Source organism: Chiloscyllium plagiosum, chromosome 24 (genome assembly GCF_004010195.1).
Source record: "Chiloscyllium plagiosum isolate BGI_BamShark_2017 chromosome 24, ASM401019v2, whole genome shotgun sequence".
NCBI classification, from domain to species: domain Eukaryota; kingdom Metazoa; phylum Chordata; class Chondrichthyes; order Orectolobiformes; family Hemiscylliidae; genus Chiloscyllium; species Chiloscyllium plagiosum.
The window spans coordinates 51,155,420-51,176,955 of NC_057733.1; the positions used below are offsets into that span (position 1 = coordinate 51,155,420).

Genomic DNA, 21,536 nt, shown 5'->3' on the forward strand with positions numbered 1-21,536 from the left:
CCATTCCAAGTTGTCTAAAGAGCCTTGTGGGCTTTGGAATAATTTGACAGTGAGGAAAAGAAGCAACATACAAGGGTAGCCCTCAGTTCTCCAAAGAGCGGAGGCAGAAATACAATGTTTGCTCAATACCCATGCGCAAAGATGATGAGGTTCAGGTTGTTTGAGGACATTACCAGGGTCAGCATATCTGGTAACATTGTCCAAGTATACAGGAAAACGTATGTAATTTAAATTGAGTGTGCACAATGTTGAAAAGCTTAATGGTACCACTGTTCATGTTGGCATTCACCCCATTAAAGTGAATTGCTAGCATTGTCGCAAGGAGATCCGAGAATGCAAGGTGAACTCTTGCAAAGTTGGCAAAGTTAAAAATCTCACAGCACCATGTTATAGTCCAACAGTTTAATTGGAAGCACACTAGCTTTTGGAGCGACGCTCCTTCATCAGGTGGTTGTGGAGGACACAATTAAACTGTTGGACTATAACCTGGTGTTAACTTTGTACACCCCAGTCCAACATCAGCACCTCCAAAGTTGGCAAAGGTAAGAGTAATTGAGATTAGATTAGATTAGATTCCCTACATGTGAAAACAGGCCCTTCATCCCAACAAGTCCACACCGACTCTCTGAAGAGTAACCCACCCAGACCCATTTCCCTCTGACTAATGCACCTAACACAATGGGCGATTTCACATGGCCAATTTACCTGCCTGCACATCTTTTGGACTGTGGGAGGAAACCAGAGCACCCGGAGGAAACCCATGCAAACATGGGGAGAATGTGCAAACTCGGGGAGAATGTGCAAACTCCACACAGACAGTCGCCTGAGGCTGGAATCGAACCTGGGACCCTGGTGCTGTGAGGCAGCATTGCTAACCACTGAGCCACCGTGCTGCTCCAAAGGTGGAAAAATATAAGGAAGAATCTATTGAAAAAATGCTGGAGTAATTGAATGTTCTACCTTTGCTACTTTCATATAGATCAAGCTCAGTTAGTTACCTTTTCGAGTAACTAAATTAGCATATTATTTGGATGTGCATGTTTAACTTTTTTTTAATAAATTTTAAAGAACATGACAACAGCTCCTAGGGACTTCAAAGGACATTGTGAGCCTCTTGGGTACTATGTTTTTTAAAAACCAGTTATTTTGATTGCTGTTTTTCTGGTGGTAGCTCACAAATTACTAAATTTATTGAATTTAGTTTTTTGGTTTGCATCGGAGGGGTTGGCACAGCCACTTCCTCAGTTGCCTGTTCAATCGTATAACCACTAGGCAGCCACACCCTGCAACTGACAATTCTTTCACTGCCACTGCCTGCAGAGCTCCTTAATGAGCTGCTCTCAGAAGTCAATTTTTCTTGAAGTAGGAAGGGAGGGCCACTGCGGGAAAGCAGCATGGGAAAGCTTAAAATATTTTTACTATGGAAGTGGGTGGTGAAACATGATTCTGAGTAACCATACCTAATCGCACCATTAGTAGCAGCTGAACATGCTGCCACTGTGCCTTGATGTAATGTTTTGGATGTAACGTTTCTCACCATCTCCTTGCAGAAATGCTCCACTTTGTGTCGAATGGAGATGGGCTGGTTGTGACAGTAGATAATGAATCAGGTGACATTCTGTGGATTCAGAATTATGCATCACCGGTGGTGGCAATGTACATCTGGCAGCGGGAAGGACTGAGGAAAGTGATGCACACAAATGTGGGCATTGAAACACTCCGCTACCTCACATTTATGTCTGGAGAGGTGGGCCGGATCACCAAGTGGAAATATCCTTTCCCTAAAGAGGCAGAGACCAAACAAAAGCTAATGTAAGTGCAGGTTTTTTTTTGTTAAGTTAGTAGGTGCTGCAGAGCAGTATAGAACTGATCAGTAATCCAATGTGGTAACCAAATAAGCATTAATCTGGAGCACATTGTGCTGAAAGAGATAACCGTTATCTTGGGTGCAACCTTAAATAGTCCTTTAAAAGAATGTTCTCTGTTTGCACTTTCATTGTTCTGTAATTCTAACACATTTCCTTCCCATTCTTGCCCATCCTTTGTACTGGGAACCTCCCTTTTTCTTACTACTTCCTGCTGCAACAGTGTGCCTATATTAAACATGGCATCAGTACTGCCTTGTGATCAAATGCTTGGGAGTGAACAGGGTTCCAGTGAGGCAAAAGGGGAAAACTTCTCCTTTACAGGGGGCCCACGCAGTCATTTGGGCTCCGCTGGCGTCTGAGCTCAATGTAATCGCACTAACCTGTGAATATGAATGATTACCCTGTTTCGATACGTAAAGAAATGGAATGTTTATAGAATGATGACATGTCCAATTGTATAGATTAAATATATATGAATAAAGTATATTTTTGAAATAAAAAAAAGGGGAAAACTTCTCCTTTACTAAGATAATATGCTGCTTTGCTGCTTCTGTGAAACACTGCATCTGGAGACTTGTTGAGAGCTGACAGAATTAGGTTTGGATGATGAGCAGCATTCACTTTGCCATGGGAACCCCATGCTAACTAATTCAACAGGGAGTATTTCCCATTGTGAATGTTGCAATGTGTGTGCGCGAGCTAGATGTAAGTGATGATTGAGTATAAAATCTAGTGTCAAGAATGATCAGGTCTCAGTGATCCATAGCTAATTTCACTTTGGAAGCTACTTCAAATGTTAATTTGGCTCATGTACTTGAAAAGCAAAATATTCCAAACAATGGAAAATGCTCTTTTAAAGAACTAGCACAGAAACAAGGGACAAGTGGCCACTCCCCGATTTTGTTTAAAATCTGGAAGTGCAGAAACCTCACCTGATATCCTGACCAACATTCCTCCTTCAAAAAACAGTAGCAGAAAACAACTATTAACCAGTCGTTGCTAATCTCCGAACACTCTTGGAAAAGAATGATGGTCAATTACAGTAATGGTCTATGTGTTCCAGAAGGTAATTCGTTGATTAATAGAAGCACAGCATTTTTAGTTTCATGGTTTGACAATTAGAGATCTGTATTAGTTACTCAATAGGTATTAAACAAAGTTGGATAAGCCATTTCAGGTACAAATAAATAAAAGGATATGCTGATGGGGATAAATGAAGAGAGGCCAGGAAGAGGCATGTTTGGAGCATAAACTGTGGTATGAATCTGTTGGATTGGATGATTTGTCTCTGTATTGTGAATATTTGGTAATGTAGCACTGAATCAGCAGCCTGTTTCATGGGTCAACAGTTGGTGTCCCACAATTCTTCTTGAGTTTCAGATTACTAGTGTAGTGAAATTTAATGGTCAGCCCTTCCCTGTAACTGTTTCAGTAATTAGCAGTGAGAGAGCGAACAAGCTGCTTGCTTTTCCTTGGAGCACCATGTGACTTATGGATACTTTAACAATAAAGATAACAAAATACTGGAAATATAGACTGTGTTGCTGAGGCCCTTTTAGCCTTTAACTTCACATCTTAATCTTCATTCTTAGGCCAACTTTGTACGTTGGAAAGTATTCGACCAGTTTGTATGCCTCATCATCACTAGTGCATGAAGGAGTGGCTGTTGTGGTAGGTAATTGAAGTTTTATTTATCCCGATACAAAATTATGTCTCAAACTATTTCATCCTTTAGTTTAAAATATTCAAAGTTGATTTGTAACTTTATTTAAAATGGAATCAGTATTTATTGTTATATTAGATCCATCAACTATTGTTATGTTTTCACCTAATGTCTCCCTCTTCAGGAAGCACCAGTTTAGATTGGGCTCCTTTACCTTAATCAGGTGTCTCTCTTTTATATTGTCTGAATAATTAGCAAGCACAAAATATTGGGCCAACAGGGAGTGACTGCAATTGAGCCCAATCCTGAGTCCACCTAACTTCCCCATGTCTGAGGTTGTTACCTGTAAATTCAGTGTGATGCAGATCCAGAGTGATTACTTTCCTCTTCTTCCAATCAAGATACAGTGGAAAAAAAATCACAGTGCACCTGATGTTGTTCTTTCTGGGTGAGATCAGCTAACTCATGGGGATTAGGAATTCAATCATAAACTAACCCTGTATACTTAACTGTTATAACCAACTAAGCCAACATTAATGTACTTTATTTTGAAAAGACAACACTTCCTTTTGTCAATATTATATGAATTCCAGTTTGCCTAATTTTTTATTTGTCTAGGATTAAATAGTGTGGTCAATTTATGTATTTCTTCCCTTCCCCTTACAGTTTTAAAGTGACTGTAACTCCTTTGTTTAGAAAGGCCTTTTTTGACTCTAATGAGGATACAAGGTGCTTGCATTTGGTGCTTGAAGAATGTGTAGGGATTCAAGAGGGTACAGGCATTATTATATGTAATCACAACATATTCCAATAACTATAGTATGGGTTTTGTGTTCACAGCCAAGAGGTAGTGCATTCCCATTACTTGAAGGTCCCAAAACCGAACGTATTACCATCTCTGATCGTGGCGAGTGTGACACCACCCCCAGTATTGATGTTAAGTTCACACCAGGAGTTTCGAAGACAATTGATTACCTGAGAAATCAGTGGTTTCTGATCGGTAAGAGTAACTATGGTGTCGAAGTGCCCCCTAGTGGGCAGCGTGAACCAGCTGCAAACAAAACACCAGCGCAAAGTCTAGGGGGTACCTGGGAATGTGGGTGTTAGCAGGGATTCCCCAGGAATGTGAGTATCAGTAGGGGGCTCTTAGGGAATGTATTTAACAGTGATGAAAAAAAGAATGAAAATTTTATCTAAGCCTTACCTGCACAGTGCCTTGCCTTTCCAGAACAAATGAATAAGTGGATGTGGGAATGACTGGGGGCATAAAGGGAAATGTATACTTGGGATTGGAATTGCAGTTCATGGAGGATAAGCAGCAACATGAACTGGATGAGTGAAACTCTGCAATCTTGTTGGGATTTGATGTAAATGAAAATTATATTTACCTCAAGTCTGTAGATCTTCAAAAAGAATATAGTCTTCCATTTGGGTGGATGGAGTAAGCAACAGTTCATCAGTTCAGAAAATAACTTTAGCCAAGAAAAGCACTTATCACAATCATTGGGTATGTGGAACCACACAGTCACTTAAATCCATATTCTAGCCTGCATTAGGAACCATTGTGCCCTTTACGATGCATGTAATCTTAGCATCTGCTGATGCTAAAGGAACTGCACAGTGCAACAAACAAAAGACGGAACATGGACTTAAAATAACAAATTACAAGGAAAATATATAAAAAATGACCATGACCTTAAGGGTGGGATGTTTTAGGAAATAGTTACTCTCTCTCTCGCTCCACTCACTCCAATGTCACTTGCTTCAAAATCTTTTCGTTGTGGACACGTGAAGTTGATTACTCTGGGTGAATGTAATGCAGATCTTTCAGCAAAGCATCATTTCATCTTTGGGACCTGGCTCTATGTACATGCTGAAAGGGTGAAAAGCTGCAAGAAGCTCCTATCAGCTGAGTTGAATTGATATCACAAAGATCATACTGTTTTAATTGGACAATGCTTCTCAGTGGTATTTGAGAAAGAAAAACAATTTAGAGAGTAAAATAGTGGTGGTGGTGGTGGTAAAAGTGTTGATCAAAAAGAACTGTACCCCATTTGTAACATGTCCTGATGATTGGGGAGCTCTGGCAAACACAAGGGGCAAGAAAACCCTGTGATTACAGTGAAACATTCTACAGTCTAAGCTGTCCATCCCCCCCCTCCACAAGAGAAAAATAACCCAGAGGTAAAGCAAAATCCATTCAATTGCTAATATTATTTGAATGTTAATTTGTTTTTAAGGCAGTTTATTAGATTTTGCTGTGATGACTAATGAAGTCAGAAAAGTTCTGCAGCTGATTTAATTGGGGCTAACAAACTTACCCAACAAACTTGGTCCTGATTTACGTGGATTATTAGAAAGCAGAGATTCCTCACTATTCCTGAGATCACGTAACGTGTGGTTTTGATGTGACAATATTATAGTCCAATATAGGGCAAGTTGTAAATAGTTTCTGCTTGTGGTAGAAGCACTGTAATATGGGCAAGTATTCTGTTCATAAAGTCATAGGATGGTTGCAGTAATGGAATGCCATGCAATCTATTGTCTGTGTACTGGGCCTCCGAAGGAGCAATTCACATACTTGCCACTTCATCGTCCTCTTCCATGTCCTCCTCTTCAGATATTTAGAAAATGTGGCAAATTGTATTGGACAGAAGGAGACCATGCAGTTGTTAATGTCTGCACCGCCTGAAAAAGAACCAGCCAACCTGATTCCGTTTCCCAACACTTGGTCAGTGTCCTTGCAGATTATGGGTCTCCTGGTACAGTTCTAGATTCCTCATAAATGTGTTGAGAATTTCTGTCCTATAGCCCTTCCAGGTCAGGATGAAAAGATCTTCTGCTAATTAACTCAGTTCATCTTGGTCACTGACTCCTCTGCCAGGACAAATATGTCCTTCCCCCAAAATATCCAGGCTCCTCACAACCTTTTACATCTCTCCATCAGTCTCCTGTGTTCCAAGGAAAACAGCCCCAGCCGATCCAATCTTCCTCTTAGCTGCAAATTTTCCTGACTTCGCAGCATCTTCATAAATCTCCCTCCAGTGCAATTACATTCTTTCTACACTGAGATTATCAGAACTGTATGCAATATTAAAGTTTTGGCATTAACTAGCGTTATATATAGCCCTAGCATAACCTCCCTGCTCTTATAATCAATATTTTGGTTAATAAAAGAAGTATTCTATGTGTTGCCTTAACCACTTTATCAACTTGTCTTTCTACCTTTGGGGATTTATGGGTGTGCGCTCTAGAATCTTTCATGTGCTGTACAACTCTCTGTATGGTCCCATTAATTATTGTGCATCCCTTTGTTTTGTTTGACCTACCCAAGTGTATCATCTCTCACGTTTTTGGGCTGAATTCCATTTGCTGGTTTTCTGACAAGTTTATTGATACCTCCTCATAGTCTACAGCTTCTCTCTTCACTGTCAGCCCCACAGCCAGTTTTTGTCTCACCTGAAAAGATGATGCATTTCAATCATGGAGCACACATCTGCAAACTTCTTGATTACTTTAGGACTGAACAACTTGCTTATGTTGCAACCTGATGTCTGTCATTTGCTAATTCAGTTGTGCTGAGCTGTGGATTTATCATTTTCAGGGCACCATGAAATGCCACTAGCAGCCCAAACCAAGATCCTTAATCATTTTCCTGAGAATGTGCAGAAAATTCCAGACGATGTAATTGCTACTAGCCCTCAGAATGAAATATTTGAAGATGTATGTATATCTCAATTGTGTTTTCTCTCATTTTACACACTCTGTGACTTGTAAACCGTGTTTATGAGATCCAAAAGCAGATGTGTTTTTAAAATGTGTAGCATGGAAAGCAGAGGAAGCCATACAGTCTCTCAAGCCTGCTGCACCATTCAGTTAAATCAAGGCTGATCTACACCTACCTGCTTTTATTCCATATCTCTCAATATCCTTACCTAAACAATGTGCAGACGGGCCTCATTTAAAGTTGTGGGTGTGTTCTTGAAAATTATGGCATTGGGTAAATAACTTTGAAGTGAATCATAGGTTCCCATAGGAATCAGTGTTTAAACCAGAGTGTGTTGGCTTCCTTTGGGACATTTTCGTGCCGAGATTAACAAAAATTGTAAATTTAAATACTATAAGAGCCATGTACTCAAGTTTACATTCCTAGCTAGAATAACTTATAAAATACAATACAGCCCTCAATACTAAAAACATATAATATTTAAAAAAAATTACTCTCCCCTTTGCTTTGCTTTACATTGCTCAGGCTCTATCTAGTGGCTGACGTTAGTTGATGGAGGGAGGTTTTGAGTCCTTGTATGTAAATTGACCCATATGTTGTAGGTATTACTGTATAGAACATAGAACATTACAGCGCAGTACAGGCCCTTCAGCCCTCGATGTTGCGCTGACCTGTCATACCAATCTGAAGCCCATCTAACCTACACTATTCCATGTACGTCCATATGCTTGTCCAATGACGACTTAAATGTACTTAAAGTTAGCGAATCTACTACTGTTGCAGGCAAAGCATTCCATACCCTTACTACTCTCTGAATAAAGAAACTACCTCTGACATCTGTCCTATATCTATCACCCTTCAATTTAAAGCTATGCCCCCTCGTGCTCACCGTCACCATACTTGGAAAAAGGCTCTCCCCGTCCACCCTGTAATCTAACCCTCTGATTATCTTATATGTCTCTATTAAGTTACCTCTCAACCTTCTTCTCTCCAACGAAAACAGCCTCAAGTACCTCAAACTTTCCTCGTAAGACCTTCCCTCCATACCAGGCAACATCCGACTAAATCTCCTCTGCACCCTTTCCAAAGCTTCCACATCCTTCTTGTAATGCGGTGACCAGAACTGTACATAATACTCCAAGTGCGGCCGCACCAGAGTTTTGTACAGCTGCAGCATAATCTCATGGTTCTGGAACTCGATCCCTCTATTAATAAAAGTTAAAACACTGTGTATACTTTCTTAACAACCCTGTCAACCTGGGTGGCAACTTTCAAGGATCTGTGTACCTGGACACCGAGATCTCTCTCCTACCAAGAATCTTACCATTAGCCCAGTACTCTGCATTTCGGTTACTCCGACCAAAGTGAATCACCTCACACTTATCCGCATTAAACTCCATTTGCCACCCCTCAACCCAGCTCTGCAGCTTATCTATGTTTCTCTGTAGCCTACAACATCCTTCGTCACTATCCACAACTCCACCGACCTTAGTCTGCAAATTTACTAACCCACCCTTCTACGCCCTCATCCAGGTCGTTTATAAAAATGACAAACAGCAGTGGACCCAACACCGACCCTTGCGGTACATCACTAGTAACTGGACTCCAGGATGAACATTTCCCATCAACCACCACCCTCTGTCTTCTTTCAGCGAGCAAATTACTGATCCAAACTGCTATATCTCCCACAATCCCACTCCTCTGCATTTTGTACAATAGCCTACTGTGGGGGACCTTATCGAACGCCTTGTTGAAATCCATATACACCACATCAACCGGTTTACTCTCATCTACCTGTTTGAGAAGATGACCAAAGAACTCAATAAGGTTTGTGAGGCACGACCTACCCTTCACAAAACTGTGCTGACTATCCCTAATCAAATTATTATTTTCTAGATGATTATAAATCCTATCTCTTATAACCTTTTCCAACACTTTACCAACAACTGAAGTAAGGCTCACTGGTCTATAATTACCAGGGTTATCTCTACTCCCCTTCTCGAACAGGGGAACCACATTTGCTATCCTCCAGTCTTCTGGCACTATTCCTGTAGACAATGACGATTTAAAGATTAGATTAGATTAGATTAGATTACTTACAGTGTGGAAACAGGCCCTTCGGCCCAACAAGTCCACACCGCCCCGCCGAAGCGCAACCCACCCATACCGCTACATTTACCCCTTACCTAACACTACGGGCAATTTAGCATGGCCAATTCACCTGACCTGCACATCTTTGGACTGTGGGAGGAAACCGGAGCACCCAGAGGAAACACACGCAGACACGGGGAGAATGTGCAAACTCCACACAGTCAGTCGCCTGAGGCGGGAATTGAACCCAGGTCTCTGGCGCTGTGAGGCAGCAGTGCTAACCACTGTGCCACCGTGCCGCTTAATCAATGCCAAAGACTCGGCAATCTCCTCCCTGGCCTCCCAGAGGATCCTAGGATAAATCCAGTTTGGCCCAGGGGACCTATCTATTTTCGGACTGTGCAAGATTTCTAATACCTCTTCCTTGTGAACCTTAATCCCACCCCTAGTCTAGTAGCCTGTATCTCAGTAATCTCCTCGATAACATTGTCGTTTTCTAGAGTGAATACTGTCGAAAAATATTAATTTAGTGCTTCCCCTATCTCCTCTGACTCCACACACAACTTCCCACTACTATCCTTGATTGGCCCTAATCTTACTTTTGTCATTCTTTAATTCCTTAAATACCTATGGAAAGCCTTAGGGTTTCCCCTGATCCTGTCCACCAACAACTTCTCATGTCTCCTCCTGGCTCTTCTGAGCTCTCTCTTTAGGTCTTTCCTGGCTACCTCTTAACCCTCAAGTGCCCTAACTGAGCCTTCACATCTCATCCTAACATAAGCTGCCTTCTTCCTCTTGACCAGAGATTCCACTTCCTTCGTAAACCACGGCTCCCACACTCTACAGCTTCCTCCCTGCCTGACAGGTACATACTTATCTAGGACACTCAGGAGCTTATCCTTGAATAAGCTCCACATTTCTAATGTGCCCATCCCCTGCAGTTTCCTTCCCCATCCTATACGTCCTAAATCTTGCCTAATCGCATCGTAATTGCCTTTCCCCCAGCTGTAACTCTTGCCTAGTGGATACCTATCCCTTTCTATCACTAAAGTAACATAATAGAATTGTGATCGCTATCACCAAAGTGCTCGCCTACTTCCAAGTCTAATACCTGAGGTCCATTGCATTTCGGTGAAGCTGAATATGAGTTTGCAGTGAGTTATAGTTCTAGGGATTCCTCTAAGTACAGAAAGGCTCAGGAATTTAATTTGTGACACAACAGATAAAAGGACAACTATGAGAAGTGGAGAGTAAATGGGGGACTGAGGGCATTGTATTTAAATGTGCACGAAACAAGTAAAATGCGCTTGTGCAGATTGAAGAAAACATCAATTTCTGTGCATTAATCTTTTTTAAAAAATTCCTTTCAGCATTTCCCAAACATTGATGAAGTTGCTGAAGATTTTGATATTCTTAACGACCTTAAAGAAAAATATAGCAAATCGCAACCCAAGCTCGAAGCTCCTGTGGATTCTGTGTTGAAAGACATGGCTACGATTGTCTTCAGCACCTTTCTGCTGGCAGGATGGGTTGCCTTTGTTATCACCTATCCTAAGGTAATGGCCACCAAAGTTTTCAGTGAACCAAAATGATGGATGATTGCATGGGGGAATTGGTTGGGATCAGATGTGTTTGATAAGGCAGCATTCTTTAGTCATTTGCTCTCATTGGTACTTAATGCATCTATTGTCTTAACATCTTAATTCTGACAGAGCTTTCCATCTATTCACTGGCCAGTGCCGCAAATGTGGCCTAGCATCCCAGGTTATCTCTGAGGTAATTATCAAACCAGATTTGACATTGAGCCAGAAAACAACATTAGGGAAGAAGGCTAAATGTTGCTCAGAGGTTTTAAAGACCATCTTAAAGAAACATTAGTGCAAAGGGTTTGGGAGGGAATTCCAGAGTCAGGCTGTTATTTGCTGTGTCTAATCCCACTGCTGGTTGTTCACTGGGGAGCTCTTGGCCAAGGGCTGCTTCAGCATGCATGTTTGGGTCATGTGTGTTCTCGAGCTACACAGCTGAGCTCAATCTAGGATTTTAGGGATGTTCTCCCAAGAACGGTTTGGAGTAACTGTTCTGACAGAGTTCTGTTAGCCCAAAGTAATGCACTGGCTGCAGCATCAACTGAAACCAACACAGAGCAGGAATTAATTGCCATCCTGATGCTTGGTGTGATTCATTACACACCAGGCAGTCTATTTATTTGCTTAATCATTAAGCTATTTGTTGAAGTAACTTCATTGCTGAAGCATGTCTGCTGGTATATTTTCCCAATGAGACTCACTCTGTTGCGGTGTTATGCATCAGCAGCAACACTGCTCAGCGGTTCTTGATGAAAGCTCAGCTCGGCCTGAAGTGTGAACTGTGTTTCTTTCCACAGATGCTGCTCAACCTGCAATAAGGTATTCCAGCAGCCGGTTTTCTTGGTTTTAATTCAGATTTTAAGGATCTGCATTGCTTTACCTTCTATCACTTTCCCTTCTGCTCTAGGGTTGGGTTGATGATGAAATTTGCTCCCTCTTGCTCATTGTTTCAATGAATCGCATTTGTTTTTAATTGTGAAATATATGAGCAGCGTTTTGTTTAATGTAGGTTCTTTACTTACTTGGAAGTAGCACGAGCAAACCTGTTTGGAGCAGTCCGAAGCTTTCAGCTCCCACATGGGCATCTGTTTGATCTCTGCGTGCAGCAGTGCCCACCCTTGCTGCTGTGTCAGTCATCTGAACCTGTAATTAGCACAAGGGATTCCACTTCCTTTGCATCAAGTCAGACTGGCACATTACTCTCACTGCACCGCTATCCTGGAACATACTATTATGGAATCATAGAATATTATGTACAAAAGGAGACCATTTGACCCTCCTGTCTGTACCTGCTGCTAAAAGAGCTACCCCGCTATTTCCGCTATCCAGCCTTATGTCTGTAACCCTCTCAATTCATCACTTTCAAATATGTATCCAGCTCTCTCTTGAAACCTCCTGTGGAATCTGCCTCCACCACTTTTCGACACATCGCATTCCAAATCCCAACAACTGTGCAGAAAGAAGTTTCTGCTTATTTTAGTCCTAGCTCTCTTGCTGACAGTCTTGAAATTGTGATCCCTATTTACTGACATACTAACTAGTGGAAGCAAAATATCCTTTGTATTTTGCCAAAATTGCTAATAATTTTGAACACCTCGATAAAGTCACCTCTTAATCTTCTCTGCACCAAGGGGAGTAAGCATTAACTTATTTTCCTGAGTGCATGTATATATTATCCTGTCCATCAGTTTGCCACTATTTATTTCCATGTATTTAAAATTTCTCATTCCTGGTAGCATTCTAGTAACTCTCCTTTGTGAACTCTCCTGGGCTTTAACAGTCTTCCTTGAATAAGGGCCCAGAATGGAACATAATATTCAAAATGTGGTCTGACCAATGATTTCTAGAAATGTAGCAGTACTTTCCTGCTTTTATATCCTATGCCTCCATTTGTAAACCTAAAGATCCTATAAGCTGCCTTAACTGTTCCAACTTGCCTGCCAGCCTTCAGAGAATTAAATGTGTGAACCCCTAGGTCTGTCTACTCCTGTACTCGCTACAAAGTTGTACCATTTGAGCTTGTATTGTCTCTCCATGTTTCTTCGACCAAAATGCATTACTTCACATTTCTCTGCATTTGTCAGGTGTCTGCCCATTTGGCCAACTTGTCAGTGTCCTTCTGATGTTGCTCAACGTCATCCTCACAATTCACTATTCTTCCTAGCTTAGCAAGTTTAGAGATTTTGCCCTGTACATCCATCTCCAAATTGTTTATGTAAATCAGAAAGAGCAAGGACCCCACACTTGTAGTTGGAAGACTATTTCCAACTTGTATCCAGTCTGAGAAATCCCCATCTATACCTACCCTTTTAGCAAGTTTTGAGAAGATTTGTAGCTCAGGTTGAGGTTCTGGATGCAGGTTTGCTCGCTGAGCTGGAAGGCTCAATTTCAGACGTTTCGTCACCCAACTAGGTAATGTCTTCAGTGGGCCCCTGGCGAAGCACTGCTGATGATTCCTCCTTTCTATTTATATGTTTGCGTTTCTTTCAGTTGGTGATGTCATTTCCTGTTCTTTTTCTCAAGGGGTGGTGGATGGGGTATAACTTGATGTGTTTGTTGACAGGATTACTGTTGGAATGCTATGCTTCTAGGAATTCTTGTGCGTGTCTCACTTTGGCTTGTCCTAGGATGGATGTGCTGTCCCAGTCGAATTGGTGTCCTTACTTATCTCTGTGTAAGGATACTAGTGAGAGAGGGTCATGTCTTTTTGTGGCTAGTTGATGTTCTTGTATCCTGGTGGCTAGTTTTCTGCCTGTTTGTCCAAAGTAGTATTTGTTACAGTTCTTGAAAAATATTTTGTAAATGACATTAATTTTGCTTGTTGTCTGTATAGGGTCTTTCAAGTTAATTAGCTGCTGTTTTAGTGTGTTAGTGGTTTTGTGGACTATGATGATGCCAAGGGGTCTGAGTAGTCTGGCAGTCATTTCTGAGATGTCTTTGATGTAGGGGAGAGTGGCTAGGGTTTCTGGACTTGTTTTGTCTGCTTGTTTGGGTTTATTGCTGAGAAATCAGCAGACTGTGTTCGTTGGGTACCCATTCTTTTTGAATACATGGTATAAAACAAGAAATGACATCACCACGGGAAATGACATCACCACGGGAAATGACCTAACGACCCAAACCTATAAACAGAAAGCAGGAATTATCAGCAGTGCTTCGCCCGGAGGCTCACTGAAGATGTTACTTAGTAATGTGGTGACATGTCTGGAAATGAACCTTCCAGCTCAGCGAGCAAACCTACATCCATACCTGCCCTCGGTTCCCTATCTTTTTAACAAACTTCTGATCCATGCTACCAAGGATCCATCAATCCCAAACATTTGCCAGCCAACCTATCATGTGGCATCATATCAAGTATTTCCTGAATGTCCAAATATACAGCATTCACAGCACTACCCTCATCCACTACCTGTGTCACCTTGTCAAAGAACTCAGATTTGTCAGACAGGACCCCCCCCCCCCTCCCCCCCCGCTGACTGTCAAGTATTAACTTATGTTTCTGAGTGAATGTGTATATTATCCTGTATTATAGTCACCATCAGTTTTCCCACTATTTATGGTGAAGCTGACAAGTGTGTAGTTTTCTGGGTTACCCCTTTCAGCAATCTTGGATGCATCCCTCTGTGCCTGGTGATTTTTTTTTCTTTGTACCTGGAGTGCTGCCAGCTTTTTTAGCACCTCTTCTTTATCTATCACTGTACTGCTCAGTTGCTGAACACCTACATTTTCAACTGGGCTATTGTCACCATTTTCTAATTTGATAAAGACAGAAGCAAAGTGTTCAGTTCGTACCTCTGCCATTCCCTTTGTTTCAGTGGGCAGCTTACCTTGTTTGTTCCTTATGCCTCACTAAGCTTTTAATATGTTTGAAGAACATTTCACTGTTTGTTTAAGCACACCCTGCCATCCTTTTCTCAGTCGTCCTTTTAGCCTACCTTATTCTAGTCTTAGCCTCTTTCCTGAATTCAAAATACTTTTTTCTGATGTTCTATTGCTTTTATTATTCCACTGTGCATCATATACCTCCCTTTTTCCTTATTTTCTCATCAATATCTTTCGTCATCTAGGGTGTAGCCTTGTAAACCCCGTATTTAATTCTCATGGGTATATAACTATATTTCACCCTATTCATTTCCCTTTTAAAATTCTCCCATTTAAAATTCTCCCATTTTTCATCTACTATTTTATACAAATGTGTTTCCAATAAACTTGACACTGGATCCTCTGTGATGCTGTCCTCAGTTGTGCTGTCCTCTGTCATTTATCACTACTGCCCTCTGTCTTGGCAGTGGCTCCTGATTTTTCTTTTTCCTCATTCCTGAGAGGGAATCTGTCACATTTTGCATTTTCCTGGTAAGGTGGTTAACATTGACAATGCTTAGAGGACAAGGTTATAAGTTGGATGTTGAGTGGTGGAATTTGCTCAAAGGGCCTATTGGCCTATTCCTCTGCCTATTTTCTGTCTTCTATTAAGATACCCCAGATCAGAGTTTGTGTACTAATAGTCCTAAGTCTTCTGGCAAATTCCAGTGTGCCCACCTACATTTTTGCCTCTTGAGGGAATCGCTGGAAAGAAATCTCTGAGCAACATGGCAGTAAATAGTCTGAGGCATGGGTCAAACTTGAAACGTTCTTCCAGTGTTAGAAGTTGTATACAGGGCTGCCCCATACTGATCAATGGTGAGTGGGAAAGAAAATGAGCACGTGGGCTGTTTGAAACAAAGACAGAAAATGCTAGAGGAACTCAGCAGGTCTGGCTGGTCTGAAGATTTCAAATCCACTGTAACTTCTTCAGAGCTACTTAGGCAGTTTCCAGTGATAAATATGTCTCCATTTCCTTTCTTGTCTCAACTTTTCTATTGGGAACAGTTCTCATAAATGAAGTAAAGACCAATTTGCTACAGATGCTGAAGCTGCTCTGATGAAATAGGAAACTTTTGTGATCTGTCCAAAGCACTTTAAGAATTTATCAAAATGATTGGCACTTGTTTCTATTGGGGATAAGTAAGGGACTAGTAATAAATGAGTTATTAATGGATGGAATGGGAAGGAACAAATCTGATGGACAAAATTATCTTTTCTCACTGCTGACTCCTTAATGTTTTTAGATTTAAAAAGGATCAAAGTTGAATTCCATGAAATCACTTATTTTACTCCAGATCAGATCGTCCCATTGTAACAAAAACAAAATAAAACATCTGCTGCAACTTATGTGAATTTAGCTGTAAAATTTCTTTTGAATCACCTCTGGTTATAAAATGGAAATGAAAAAGTCTGGTATCTGTTCTTTAAAAGGAAACATTGTGAAAACTGAGGAACTCCAGGTGGAGGAGTGATTGAGGGAAAGGCATGGATCCATTTGAGAAGAATCTAAGTAAGCCAATGACGGAGGAAGGAGCAGATGGATACATTACTAGGGTGAATTGCAATAAGGCAGCTGGGCGTCTCTTTAGAATGTAAGCTGTGTCTCTGATCTGTTGCTACCTCATGTAACGAGGTCTAAAAATTGATAAATCTCCTGGCCCCGATGGGCTACATCCTAGAGTTCTGAGGGAGGTGGGCTGAAGAAATAGCAGAAGCATTGGTTATAATCTTTCAAAAATCACTGGAGTCAGGGAAAGTCCCAGATGATTGGAAAATCGCTGTTGTAACCCCCTTGTTCAAGAAAGGATCAAGACAAAAGATGGAAAATTATAGGCCGATTAGTCTAACCTCGGTTGTAGATGAAATTCTAGAATCCATCATTAAGGATGAGATTTCTAAATTCTTGGAAGTGCAGGGTCGGAATAGAACAAGTCAGCATGGATTTAGTAAGGGGAGGTCTTGCCTGACAAACCTGTTGGAATTCTTTGAAGAGGTAACAAGTAGGTTAGACCAGGGAAACCCAGGGGATGTTATCTACCTAGACTTCAAAAGGCCTTTGATAAGGTGCCTCGCGAGAGGCTGATGAGTAAGGTGAGGGCCCATAGTGTTCGAGGTGAACTACTGGCATGGATTATGGATTGGCTGTCTGACAGAAGGCAGAGAGTTGGGATAAAAGGTTCTTTTTCAGAATGGCATCTGGTGACAAGTGGTATCCTGCAGGTTTCAATGTTGAGGCCGCAGCTGTTCATTTATGATCTGGACGAAGAGACTGGGGACATTCTGGCGAAGTTCGCCAATGATATGAAATTTGATGGACAGTCAAGTAGTTCTGAGGAGGTGGAGAGGCTACAGAAACATTTAGACAATTTAAGAGAATGAATTTCATCAGCCATCTCTTAGACCAATGTGAGCAAATGCGAGCTCTTGCACTTTGGGGAAAAAAGAACACCGGCATGGACTATTTTATAAACACCGAGAAAATTCATAGAGCCAAAGTACAAAGGGATCTGGGAGTGCTCATATAGGATTCTCTAAAGGTTGACTTGCAGGTTGAGTCCATAGTTAAGAAAGCAAATGTAATGTCATTTGCCTCGAGGGTTGGAATGTAAAAGCAGTGATGTGCTACTGAGACTTTATAAGGCTCTGGTTAGGCCCCATTTAGAATATTGTGTCCAATTTTGGGCCCCACACCTCAAGAAGGACATACTGGCACTTGTTTTAAAAAATTCTCAAGGTCAAGGACCAGGCTCGCAGGAAAGTAGTCTGACACAGAACAAACAGCCAAGAGGCGAGTCTGCTAGAATATAAGTGTTTTATTCCCCGCAGCGTCGCCACAACCAGGTCTCGTACTTACAACGGGTCTGGTTTATACTCACTCTACGTGTTACCGGAACTGGGAGCCGTCAGTTCTCGTAGAGCGGTTGCCAACAACCCACGCTCGGCGGTTAAACGCAACCCCGGAGCAGACTCTACCGAACTGGAGACTTTTCCAGCTGATATACTCTTTTCGAGATCTAAACATTCATGTGAACAGCAGAGCAAGGCTGAAAAACACATTCCATTCTGGTCACATGCAGATAAGAAGATTCACACGGGAAGGTGTGTAATAAGATTCACACGGGACTAAGCGACACCTTCCATTTTCGGTTAGATTCACACATGTATTGGGACACAATTTTAACCCTTTCACCACATTCCACTGCTTGGCCCAATACATGTGTTACATTATGATTCACACATGTATTGGGACATAATTTTACACCACAGCACTGGAGTGTGTCCAGTGGAGATTCACATGGATGATCCCTGGAATGGTGGGCCCAACGTACAATGAATGGCTGAGGATCCTGGGATTGTATTCGTTAGAGTTTAGAAGGTTGAGGGGAGATCTAATAGAAACTTACAAGGTAATGCATGGTGGATGTTGGAAATTGTTTCCGTCAGGCAGGGTTACTAGGACTCGTGGGCACAGCCTTAGAATTAGAGGGGGTCAATTTAGAACGGAAATGAGACATTTCTTCAGCCAGAGAGTGGTGGGCTTGTGGAATTCATTGCCACGGAGCGCAGTGGAGGCCGGGGCATTAAATGTCTTCGAGGCAGAGATTGATAAATTCTTAATCTCTCAAGGAATTAAGGGCTACGGTGAGAGTGCGGGTAAGTGGAGTTGAAATGTCCATCAGCCATGATTAAATGGCAGAGTGGACTCGATGGGCCAAATGGCTGTACTTACACTCCTATTTCTTATGGCCTTATGGTAATTCTGTGTAACGTAAAGTTAAGGATCTGGATGTGAAAAAGAAAAAACTATCACAGTGTGGGTCATACAGGTAAGTCAGGGCAAGGTTTGCTGGTTAGAATCTGCTCAACTAGTGTACGTTTAGCTAAAGTGTTTTTAAAAAATCATGTGCAATGCATTTTCTGCAAAAATTACTAAAATATATATTTTTTAGACAGTACAACAGCAGCAACAGTTGCAACATCAACAGTTTCAAAAGCACTTGGAGGAAAGGCTGGAACTAATGCAGAAACGGCAGCTTATTTTCCGACCCCCTCTTCTGGGACCAGAATCGGACTTCCTGGAACCATCCAGATTGCGAACCGAGAGTTCAAGCACCAACACACCAAGTGCATCTCCACGAGTATCGAACCATTCACTGTACTCTAATCATTCCATCTCTGAGTTTGGCAGCTCAGCGACAGAACAAGAAGATGGAGGTAAAGTGTGGCTGGCTGAGGTGGGAAGGCAGGGATGTCAGATCGAGAGGTTAGAGGAATAAAAGTAGAGAAGGGCTGTCCTGTTTTACTGTTAGTTATCATTAAACTAGTCTCATCCAGTTTGACCTATCTCATGCATATTCTTCAATGTTTGTGTACTGAAACCATAGTTCAGACCTTCCTTCCTGTATAAATAGAGAATGGCCACCAAACTGGTAATTTGCAAACAAAAAGAAGCAATTATCTGACTGGAGCTTTTCAAGTGCACAGTTCGATATTCTTTAAGAATTTTGAGACAGATGTTGATCACATCTAATGTCAGCAACATCATAACTAAGTGGTCAGCCCATCAGTACCTCACTTGTGCTCAGGAAAGATAAACTGAAGCAGTGCAGGAAAACATGTTGGTCTCTCATGTCTCCTCAAAATGCATTCCAATTCCATTGTTAAAGCTCTTTTGTTATTCAGAGAAATTCAGTCACTATCTTCTGGAGTAGGGATGATTTCAAGGCATCTAACAGTAATTATGAAGTTAGCGTGATATATAAAAACTCATTCAAACAGACGCACAGATAGGCAGGGTGGATAAGGCATTTCGCCTGCTTTCCTTCATTGCTCAGAGTAAAAGAGTTGTGACATCATGTTGAGGTTGTACAGGACATTGGTGAGCTCTTGTCGCCCTGCTACAGGAAGGATGTTATTAAATTGGAGAGGGTGCAGAAAAGATTTATCAGGATGTTGCCAGGAATAGAAGATTTGAGTTCTAAAAATAGGCTGGATAGACTGGGGCTTTCTTCACTGGAGTGTAGGAGGTTGAGGGGTGACCTTAGAGGTTTATAAAATCGTGAAGGTGTAGATAAGGTGAATAGCAAGGGCCTTTTTCCTAGGGTGGGGGGAATTCAAAACTGGGGAGCATAATTCAAAACTGGGGAGCATATTTTTAAGGTGAGAGGAGCAAGTTTTAAAAACGACATGGGGGCAACATTTTTTACAGAGTGGTTTGTGTGTGAAATGAACTGCCTGAGGGAGTAGTGGATGCAGACACAGTTATAAAAGACATTTGGATAAGCACATGAATAGGAGAGGTTTGGAGGGATATGAGCCAAATGCAGGCAGGTGGCATTAGTTCAGTTAGGAACATGGTTGGTGTGGACTAGTTGGACCAACGGGCCTGTTTTCATGCTGTCTATGACAACTTTATCTGATTAACAGAAAGCGCTTGAGGAACTCATCAGGTTTGGCAGTATCTGTCGAGAGAGAAACTGAAATTTTGTCACCAATGGAACAAATGTTAATTCTGTTTCTCTTTCCACAGATGGTGCCTCCCCTGTTAAGTTTCTCCAGTAATTTCTTTGTATTTAACATTTGCGGCATCTGCAGTATTTTTGATTTAGCCTTATATTATTTCCCCTGTTCCTCAGATGATGATTCTGACATTGTGAGAGTTGGAAAAATTTTGTTTCATCCAAAAGATGTACTGGGACATGGTGCTGAAGGAACTATTGTGTTCAAGTAGGTTTGATTCATTCATTATATATAAACTATAATAGCTGAAGGAGAAATGTTTCTTTTTGTCTCCTGAGGTATAGAGAAGTGAAAGCAGCTTTCTTACCTCTTATCTGACTTTGAAACTGATTCCATTTTAAGCTCTGACCATTGATAACTTTGCTAATTTGTCTTTTCAAGGGGCAGATTTGATGATCGATATGTTGCAGTGAAAAGGATTTTGCCGGAATGCTTCAGTTTTGCCGACCGTGAGGTTCAGCTGCTTCGTGAATCTGACGAGCACCCAAATGTAATTCGTTATTTCTGCACAGAGAAGGACCGTCAGTTCCAGTACATAGCCACTGAGCTCTGTGCAGCTACGCTGCAGGAGGTGAGATCTCTGCATATTTCCCTCCCCTCCCCTATCAGTGTTCCGGAAAAACCTCTCCCTCCGCGACTCCCTCGTCAGGTCCACACCCCCCACCAACCCAACCTCCACTCCCGGCACCTTCCCCTGCAACCGCAAGAAATGCAAAACTTGCACCCACACCTCCCCCCTCACTTCTCTCCAAGGCCCCAAGGGATCCTTCCATACTTGCACCTCCACACAGATCATTTACTGCATCTGCTGCACCCGATGTGGCCTCCTCTACATTGGGGAGACAGGCCGCCTACTTGCGGAACATTTTAGAAAACACCTCTGGGACATCCGCACCAACCAACTCAACCGCCCTGTGGCTGAACATTTTAACTCCCCCTCCCACTCCGCCAAGGACATGCAGATCTTTGGCCTTCCCCATCGCCAGACCATAGCAACACGATGCCTGGAGGAAGAGCGCCTCATCTTCCGCTGAGGAACCCTCCACCACAAGGGATGAATGCAGATTTCTCCAGCTTCCTCATTTCCCCCCCCACCTTATCTCAGTCCCAACCCTCGGACTCAGCACCGCCTTCTTGACCTGCAGTCTTCTTCCCGACCTCTCCGGCCTATCACCCTCACCTTAACCTCCTTCCACCTATTGCATTCCCAGTGCCCC

The 21,536-nt window shown here is 42.0% G+C and overlaps 1 protein-coding gene across 1 annotated transcript in view; it reads left to right on the plus strand.

Moving 5' to 3' along the window:
• LOC122562289 (serine/threonine-protein kinase/endoribonuclease IRE1-like) overlaps nucleotides 1-21,536 on the plus strand; it is an 83,063-nt gene that overhangs the window by 42,137 nt on the left and 19,390 nt on the right. Inside the window, exons 8-15 of the mRNA XM_043715094.1 lie at nucleotides 1,551-1,812; nucleotides 3,461-3,539; nucleotides 4,372-4,531; nucleotides 7,136-7,254; nucleotides 10,720-10,905; nucleotides 18,750-19,014; nucleotides 20,436-20,526; nucleotides 20,701-20,890. Coding sequence (XP_043571029.1) covers nucleotides 1,551-1,812; nucleotides 3,461-3,539; nucleotides 4,372-4,531; nucleotides 7,136-7,254; nucleotides 10,720-10,905; nucleotides 18,750-19,014; nucleotides 20,436-20,526; nucleotides 20,701-20,890 — 1,352 coding nt within the window. The remainder of the gene's footprint in view (nucleotides 1-1,550; nucleotides 1,813-3,460; nucleotides 3,540-4,371; nucleotides 4,532-7,135; nucleotides 7,255-10,719; nucleotides 10,906-18,749; nucleotides 19,015-20,435; nucleotides 20,527-20,700; nucleotides 20,891-21,536) is intronic.